Genomic DNA, 8,901 nt, shown 5'->3' with positions numbered 1-8,901 from the left:
GACACACTTTGCACACGTCCCAAGTCTCTCCCTGTGTCCAGAAGCTTCTCTTGTCCGCCTCTCCTCTCTCAAGAACACGTCCACGCCGCTGACCTCCGTGGTGTTGCAGTTGCAGCCTGTGTCTGGGTTTTCTCACCCATTTGTAGCTGGCCTCAGGACACCTCAGAGTTCTCCCAGGTCTGAAAAGGACGGGGTCCTGGCTCCCCCAATACCTTATCAAGTATGACAGAACTGTGGGGCAGAAAATGCCCCCTTGTTTGGGGGTCCCCTGTTAACCTAAGACCTGGTGCCCCCAATCGAGCAATCCTCCTGCACCTGTAGTCTTTTCTCGTGATCAGGGAAGAAGTTCCAGGGGGGGAGGTGGCTGTGGCCTCCTTCAGGAGGCTGGGTGGCTGGCAGACACAGCTAGATTTAGAAGTCATTTTCACAGCAGGGAGTCTCTAACCTGCCACCCACAGGGTGGCCAGCCTAAGATACTACTTACCAGGGTCTGGCCCTGAAACCTGTAGTCTCTCCTCTTCTCTCTCTCTCTCTCTCTCTCTCTCTCTCTCTCTCTCTCTCTCTCCTCGCCCAGAATTTTGGCAAATGGTCCTGACTTCATCCTTGGCAAGCTCTACTAGAAGACGTGTGTTAGTTACCCTGACACCTTAAATGCCCAAGTGTCCCCTGGACGAAAGGGGTGGTTGTTATCTAACCTAGGACTTGTCTTTTTCAATGTTGGCACCCAAACTCAAGACTTTGTATGTTCTAGGCCAGGATACTACCGCTGAGCCGCCCTCCAGCTCTCCCAGGGATGGATTGTGTGCTCCTTGGCCTCTTCTTTTTTAGAGACAGAATTTTGATGGGCTGAGCTGGGCTGGAATTTGCTATGTAAGCCAGGCTGGGCTTAAACTTGCAAGATCCTCCTACCTCTACCTCCAATTTAGAGGAAAGTGCCACCATGCCTGGCGTCTTTTTCCTCTTTTTAAAATATATATTTATTTTTGCCTGGATGGCCCGGAACTCTGTAGAACACCCAGAGATCCACCTGCCTCTGCCTCCTGAGTGCTGAGATTTAAGGTGTGCGCCACCAGCTGGGTTCCTTTCTAATTTTTATCTAAATGTCACCTCCTCCATGGACTCTCCCTGGATCTCATAGGATCTCCCTTGGTTGACTCCTCCCAGAACTTAACACAAGAACCCAGGACTTCATGGTTTCATCTTTATCACACTGTCAGGCAGGCCTTGCCACGACCACCCTTTGAGCTCAGCCCAGGGACTCGATCCCAGGGAGTGCTCAGTCAACGCTGGGTTAGACTTGGCAGCAGTCAGAACTGCAGTAGAAAGAGGTTACGACCTTTGGTACCTTTGATCTTCTTCGCCCAAGGTGACCTGGCCTCCTTGGCCTCCTCCACTAAGAGCCACAGGAAATGTGTAGGTTACAGACAGGATGACAAGTCAGTATTCCTGGGGAGCTCCGACCAGTGAACGCCGCCCCTGGACTTGGGAAACCCGAATGGGCGACCCTCCTCCGATGGATGCATCAAGGCCCGCGGCGGGCTGTGGACTGGGGAGCCCCGCCCCCGCCCCGCTGCGTCCTGCCTTTGAGTCTCCCCGGGTGTGATGTCCAGCTAGTGGGAGACTAAAAGCCTGAGTGGTTGCAGAGCCGTCTAAAGAGTTGCGGGAGTCGGGGCTGGCGGGATCCGACGGGAGCAGGGACAGAGGCGGGGCCCCGGGGGACGGGTTCGACCTGGCGACCCAGTCTGGGCGAAGCCCCCGCTCCCGCCCAGCCGGCGGCTAAATTTACCTAGGCTGACTCAGCCTTTGCCCGGAATGGGGGGCGGGGGGAGTGCCCCGGGGCCGAGGGAAGAGCGGGCAGGGGTGGGGCGGGGGGCAAGGAAGGGAGCGTCCCAGCCAAGGAGACAGGATGGGCCACAAGTTTCCAGCAGAGACCAGTCCTCCTCCCCCCCCCACGGCGAGCGGGAAGCCCCGAGGGAGGGACAGGTGGGGCTGGGTCAGCGAAAGGAACGCCAGAGCTTCATAAAGGGGAGGAGTAGATTTATTGGGCGCCGACTCTGTGCCCGGCGCCTTATTTATGTACATTACCGCATTAAATCCTCACAACAACCCTGCGAGGTAGGTGTTTATAAACCCCCATTTGACAGATGAGGAGACTGAGGCTCAGGGAGGTGAAGTGATGTGGCCAAAGGTCACATGGCTAGTAAATGGCAGACACGGGGGAAGTGCCCAAGGTTGGAAAGGGGGGGGGGGAAAAAAAGACTTAAACGTCAGTCTTAAGCCTGGCGGCGGCGGCGGCAACGTGGATCAATACGAAGAAGGTCTGGGAGACCGGAGGCCTGCTCCCGGCCCCGCGCGCGCGCGGCGGCTCCGAGGTGTCCAGGCGGGAAACCGGCGTCGGGGCGGGGGGGGGGTGGAGGCTAGGGGACCCCGAAAACTGGCCGCGCGGCTGGTGTCGGGGCGGCACTCGAGCACCAGCAACCGGGGGGAATCCGCGACCTGCGCGCGCCCCGTAGTGGCTCCAGCGAGTATCACACCCCGCGCGCCGACCGCTGAAGATCGGGCCCCTCATTTCCCCTCGGCCTGGCTGTGGTCTGGGCGAGGGGCAGAAGCCGTCGGGGGGTGGGGTGGGGGGGTCCGGTCAGGTGGGGGCGACCCCGTCGGCGGCGTGCGAAATCCCGGGGAACACTTCAGAGCATCCCGAAGGACACGGAGATGGAGGAAAGGGGGTGGCGAGGCCTGAAAGTGTCCCAAGCTGATTCATTGGCTGCCTTCCCTCTCCAGCTTGGACCACCACAGGCCAGAGGCAGTGAGAGGGCCGGCCCCGTGATCCTGCTCTGCCTTGGGGAGCACTCACCTAAACTTGGGAAGTTGGGGTGATAGAAGCCCTTGGTCCATTTACATCTGGAAAACCTTGACCGTGTCTTCCGCGCTGAGGAAGGGTGACCTGGGTAAGAGCCCTCAAATTCTATCCGCTTAGTCCCCAAATCCCGGGGACCGAAGAGTGGGGCGGCAGACACCGCTCACTTTACATTTACAGGAATCCGGGGTGCTCGGGTGCAAAAGCGGCTAGCCTAAGGTCCAGCAGCAAGTCAGCGGCAGAGTCGGAGCATCCAAGACAGCCCTCCCGCCCGCCCCCGGTTTGCTGGTTGTGTTGCATCCATTCCTCTTCTGCCAAAAGCTCCCCGGCACCTGATCACTCAGTCCCTAGGCTCAAGGCCTCTCCATGACTTTTTCTCTCTCCTGCTAGGGACCCTGACCTGACCATTGCTTCCTCGTGCCCGCCACCGTCCCTGCCCTTCGGCTTGTCTCTCCGCTCGGTTGGGGGTGCGAGCAGCGCCCGAATGTAGCAGGTGTTGAATCCTACCCTCACCTCCCCTGAAGCTATAACCCTTGGATTGGCGATGGCTGCCTCGCCTCTCTTTCCTTTCCTCTGTTTCAAGTGTGGGAACAGGTACAGGTGGGGAAAGGAGAAACGGGGAGCAAACGAAGCCTGTGGAGAGCAAGGGAGGACGGTGAGCCCAAGGATGGGTGGGCCGAGCCACGCGAGTACACAAAGGGGCATTCGCTGCTCACTCTCGCTCTCGCTTTCCCTGGGGCGGCGTTTTCCTGGTGTCCCCTCCGAAGAGGCCTTCCTCGGTGTGACCGATGACATCTGGAGTCTCCCGGATACGGTCGCTCCGCTCGGCGGTCTTCCCGCCTTCCCTGGGCCGGGTGTTTCCACCCGCAGGCAGGGTCCTCTCATTCCGCCAGGAGGCGCCTGGGGCGTCCGTGTCGCTTCCATCAGAGGAGCCACTATGGACGCTGAGCTCCTCGGCTTCGTCCGAGTCCGAATCCGGGGCGGTGTGGCGGCGGATGCGGGACACGGCTTCCCGCAACGCCCCGGCGTAGGGTCCTGGAGTCCGCGGCCAGCCCCCGCCCGTGCGCCGCAGGACCCCGGCCGCTTCCGAGCTCTTCCCGCTGCCCGCGCAGCCCGGAGCCGCTGGGCCTAAGGCCGGGTGCTCAGGGCTACCTGGCTGCGTGGGGGTGTCTCGTAGGTTCGCTTCGCCGCCGCCAGGGAACCCTAAAACGCTGGAGGCGCGGTCCTCCAGGGAAGAATCCCCCTGCTCTCCTCCCTCAGCCTCGCACTCGCGCCCCCCGCCCGGCTGGTTTAAGATACGACTGCTCACCGGCAGCTTCTGGCAAGCTGAGGGATTGGCCGTGACCCCCTCACCCTCCTCGTGGCAAGGCTGGGGTTGTCGCCTGGGGCTGTCGCTCACAATGCACGGCTCCCCAGAGGGCAAGAGCTGCACCTGCTGGGTGCGAGGGGTCGGAACGTACTGGGACTTGATCACCACGCACGTGGCGTCAATGACAAAGATGCCTTCTCTATGAGAGGGGCCTCGGGAACTGCGGGGCAGGGTGTGGGCGCGGCGGGTCGCCTTCCAGACGTCCAGGGGTTCATGCTCTGTCCCCTCTCTTTGACCCAGGGACTCTCTCCACCCGGTGCCTCCAGGAGCCCAGGGTCTGGGGAGAGTCTGGCTGTGTCTAACTGGAGGCTTTTTAGGGGAGGAAAGCCAAGACTTGGGAAGCCAAGTATATTCACTTCTTTCTTTCCCTTCCCTTGAGCCCTTGAGGTGCTGCCTGGACCTGGGAGCAGGACATGGGGGAGTGCGGATCGTAGACCCAGCGGGAGCTGCCTCGGTGCCTGAACTGCCAGTAGCTTTGGCTTGAGGATGGCCGTCGTTGCCACCACTGTTCAGGCCAGCAGCAGCTAGGCCTGAGCTTTTCTCTATCGGCCCTGAGCAGGACTCTGGCCTGGCTCTGGCCGCTGCACAGCCTGGAGCTCCTCCTAAGAGTCCCCGTCCCTGTCTGAGACCCCAAGCCCCTAGAACATCCCGGTAGATTCGAGGATCCAGCCTCTTCTTCGTGCGCCCTGCCTCTGTCCTGGTGGTGGCTGGAACTGGGGCTGACGAAGTGGGCGCCCGGGAGAGCTCCGGGCCTCGCTTAGTCCCCAGGGTCCTATGGGGGCCTTCGTAAGAAGGTGGAGCCACATAGGGTGGCGGCCGGTCCCAGCGGCGTCTTGGGGTTGTGCCTGCAGCGCCTCTCAGCAGCAGGTGAGCCTCGTAGCTAGGGGGCCCTGGTCTCCTACCTCCCCATGGCCCCGCCCACGCCACCCCTGGGTCACTCTGCGGGAGCGCGGATGGACGGGGCGCTCGCCCCACCGGCCCGAAGCGCTCAGGTCTGGAGAAAACTGGGAACCCGGTTGGTTGGGCCGCCCGAAGGGCGTTCCGGGGCTCTGGGCGGGGCTGACCTAGGGGACTCCGTCGGGCCCCGCCAGCCTTGCGCCTTTTTCTCTCGGTCTCCTTGGCCTCCCGCTCCTGCGACGCCGCCTTCCTTTTCTCTTGTTCCCGGGCTCGGACCTCGGCGAGGGGCCCCGCCCGCCAGTTGGTCGCCTCCTGCAGCACCCTGGTGGCCCAGGGTCGGCGGGGTGGCGGCTCCGGGGATCCCGGGCGCAGCCTACACCTGGGACAATGAGCAGGAACCCAGGTGAGCAGTTTGTGGGGAAAGGGAGCCGAGGTCCGGGGAGCTGGGAGTACTGGAGACCACTTGGGGCAGCCATGTGGGAGGGTACGCGCGAGCGCGTGTGCGAGTGCACGTGCGTACATGTTAGGGCTGAAGTCGAAACGAGACTCCTCGCCATCTCTCCATGCACACTTTAACAGCGACTGCCCCATGTCACCTCCTGCCCTTCCTCACTACCTCTTCTGTCCCCCTAGGCAGCGCGGAACGAGGCAGGCCCCAGGCCTCGACGAGTGGGGGGCGGGGGAGGAGCGGGGAAGGAGAAGGGGCCAGCAGGGATCGCTGGTGCCAGCAAGGAGGTCTGGACCCCACTTCCCGCCCCACCACTTGCTGCCCCTCACCCCCTCCTTCACTCACGTGCGGCTCTGGGGCCCACGGGCCCAGTAGCTGGCCTGGATGTCCATGGACTGTCGAGAAGCAGCGCGACGGCTATAATGACAGGAAATAGTCTTGACTTCAATCACCAACAGCTTGGACTTCTGCACCCAGAGGCAGCTGCCCGACTCCTCATCCTGGAGATCCCGGGGGCTGTCGGGCCCCTCGGAGAATAACGGGCCATCCAGCATCCTGCCCCACCCCACCCCGGCCCCCCACCCTCCCACCCGCCCCGTGAGCCCCCTCCCAACCCAGGGAGCCGGCGCCCACTGCAGAGCGGCAGGCCCAGGGACTGGCAACTATATATACCCGGGCACACGTGTGTGCCTGCCTGTGTGTGTGTGTATGTGTGTGTGCTCGCGCGCGGGCGCGCGCGCATGTGACACGCCGCCGTGGACCGCTCCGCGCTGCTACCTCCCCCATGTACACGGCCGCCCCCTGGGGCCTGGGATTGGACGCCCCTTCCCACTACTCAGGTCCCCCAAACCTAATGGGACCCGCGAATGGGCGCGCGGGGGGGGGGGCGCGGGGAGACAGCTGATTCTTACCAAGCTTACAGTGCCCCCTCCTCCAGTCCCTATTTCTGCACCCTTCCCGAAGTTTTAACCCTTTGCTTTCCTGCTTGTCAGGTTGCCTGACCACCCATGCATGGTATATGCCTGCCTGTCTGCCTGCCTGGACTCCTTTCTCTGACAGGGAGTGGTGAGAATAGAACTCAAGGTCTCTGCCTGCCACTCTCTGCTGGTTTCCATGGGGTTGGGGTGCAGGAGAGGCTGGCCCACAGCTGGGGGGGGCGGGCTATTTTTAGCGTCCGTGGCATTCGGGTGCGGATGAGATGAGTAACCAGTTCAAGCAGTGGAGAGAAGAGGCGGTCGCTTTCAGGAAGCTTTTGTGCGACTCTGGGGGACAGCTGCTCCCCTGCCCCCCCCCCAAAGGTGGCACCTGCATCCTTTACTCCTCGCCTTCTTTTCTGGTGTGTAAGGCAGAGCTCAGTCTGTCCTGGCCACCTAAGCAACAGGACAACTCTTACTGTGGATATGGGTGCCCTTCCTTGGGCACACTAGCTCCCCTAACCCAGAAGCCAGGATTCTGGGATTACACAGTTCTGTGCCCACACAGCTCCACCAAGCCTTATGTGGGGTGCAGATAGAGTGCTTATATACACTTGTGCCCTAACAGAGGGGGGCGGAGGAAGAATGGTGTGCTTCTGTGGTACAGACAAATCCCCTAGCAACAGAAAGGATAAAAGTGGCCTTTTTCCTAGAATGGGGCTCCCACTCACGACTGACTCGTCGCCCAGTTCACTTGGCCCAGTGCGGCTCACCTTTTGGACTCACTCTGTTCTGGGTGGAGGGGGAGTTGTTGCATCCTCAGGCTTCCTCCCCCCAGGCCTGTACCAGGTGTCCCCTGATTCACCATGGTAATGTTAGTGGCAGCACAGCCCACGCCAACCCTTCCATGCAGAGACTTAGCAACCATGCCTGGCAACCATGGCAGCAGCTCGGTGGAGGGGAGGGGGGCAGGGAGGGGGAAGAGGGTGGCAACGGCTCCTGAGGAAGAAGGGACCCTTTGCCCCTCCTGACTTTTAAGGACAGAAGCCTGTGAGCTTCCAAATTGCCTCCCGTGTGTCTTCAGCGCCGTCCTCAGCTGGAGACTCGGTGGGGGTGTTAGGGGGTAAATGGGAGAAACAAGAGATCCCCGTTTGTGTTTCAGAAAAGTACAGGGAACATTTGGGTACAGAGACTTCTTTTTAAGGAGATGGGGACCGAAAGGGTTGTTACAGGGCAGAGACAGGACTCACTGAAGAAGAGGCAGACCGCCGGCTCTGCTGTCCCATCCACTCCCCCCTCGTGATTCCTTGCACCTACCCGCCGCACTGAAGATGCTTCCAGGTGCTCCTTTCCACTAGGGTCCTACCAGCGGTCCTCGGCTTTTAAAGCCCTGCCTCCTCCCTAGACAATCCTTGATGAAGGAATGCGACACAAGGAGACATTTGTCCTTCCCACCACGCACCCCCTACACACACACACATAAACATGTTCTAATTCTAATAATTTAGAAGCCTCCCTCCCCCAAGCTCGGGAATGTGCTGAGAGCGGTGAATGCAGCAGATGCAGGGCTCCACTGGGGTGCATGGGTGCATCCTTGAGAGCTGACCTCTGACAAGGGTTGATGTTTTCCCCGTGTTCCATCGGGAAGCCTGCTTTGGAAGAACAAGGATAGTATGGCAGAGGTTCCTCGGAAGGCATAGGCACAGGAGGGAGAGCCAAGGAATTATTCAGAACCTACTCCTGGCTTGGGTGCAAACTGTCCTATCAGCAAAGCAGTGGTAGAGAGGAGCGCAGTCTGGCAGTCCTCACGGGGTTGGCGGCCACGTTCAGTCTGGGTAGTTTCAGCACAGACAGTGGGTCTGGTGGGTTGACCGCAGCTCTCTTTTCCTCCATGGTTTACTCTACCTTAGAAGAAAGGCAAGGGCCGGCAGTGGTGGTGCACGCCTTTAATCCCAGCACTTGGGAGGCAGAGCCAGGCGGATCTCTGTGAGTTCGAGGCCAGCCTGATCTATAGAGTAAGATCCAGGACAGGCACCAAATCTACACAGAGAAACCCTGTCTTGGAAAATGAGAGAAAAAGAAAAAGAAAAAAAGATCTGTGGGTTCGGAATATCAGTCCAGTCAAATCCAAACCACTCAGCCTTCCTCCAGAAACCCTGATGATGTTGGCAGACCTCTCTGCCCGAAGACCCTAATCAGTTCTCCAGTTTCCAGAGACTTAACATTAGTAAGTTTACCCTGGGCCCTAACTATGGTCCAGGCAGAGGAGAAAGTAAGGTAAGAGAAACTACAGGAAATAAGCCGGGAACAGTCCTGAGAGAATTAGAGAGGAAAATTAGTGTAGAGATAAGAAAACAAAAAACCTGGACCCAGACAGTTTAAATATTAGTTTTTTTTTTTTTTTTGAGACATGATC

General features: G+C 59.9%; 1 protein-coding gene across 3 annotated transcripts; it reads right to left on the bottom strand.

Annotated features, from left to right (window-relative positions):
- Positions 1-2,020: 2,020 nt before the first annotated feature.
- Positions 2,021-7,821, bottom strand: Ddn (dendrin). Of its 3 annotated transcripts, none has more exons than XM_037197390.1 (3): positions 7,803-7,821; positions 5,917-5,988; positions 2,021-5,502 (listed from the first exon to the last, which is right to left on the bottom strand). In XM_037197390.1, exons 2-3 carry the CDS (start codon positions 5,961-5,963, stop codon positions 3,570-3,572), a joined length of 1,980 nt encoding a protein of 659 aa, XP_037053285.1. In that variant the 5' UTR covers positions 5,964-5,988; positions 7,803-7,821; the 3' UTR covers positions 2,021-3,569. The 3 variants fall into 3 exon arrangements, with proteins under 3 accessions (XP_037053285.1, XP_037053284.1, XP_028747729.1); XM_037197389.1 differs by lacking the exon at positions 7,803-7,821 and adding an exon at positions 6,483-6,845; XM_028891896.2 differs by lacking the exon at positions 7,803-7,821 and having other exon boundaries at positions 5,917-6,138.
- Positions 7,822-8,901: the final 1,080 nt, after the last annotated feature.

Source organism: Peromyscus leucopus, chromosome 20, assembly GCF_004664715.2.
Source record: "Peromyscus leucopus breed LL Stock chromosome 20, UCI_PerLeu_2.1, whole genome shotgun sequence".
Classification (NCBI taxonomy): Eukaryota; Metazoa; Chordata; class Mammalia; order Rodentia; family Cricetidae; genus Peromyscus; species Peromyscus leucopus.
Note: the sequence above shows the minus strand (reverse complement) of the source record. Positions and strands in the feature narration are given on the sequence as shown.

What these genes read in the sequence shown, in the direction of transcription:
- Ddn (XM_028891896.2), bottom strand. Translation starts at nt 6,125, where the DNA reads ATGCTGGATGGCCCGTTATTCTCCGAGGGGCCCGACAGCCCCCGGGAT. An exon ending in CGTGGGCCCCAGAGCCGCAC is followed by an intron (nt 5,503 to 5,916) that starts GTGAGTGAAGGA and finishes TCATTGTCCCAG; the next exon opens with GTGTAGGCTGCGCCCGGGAT.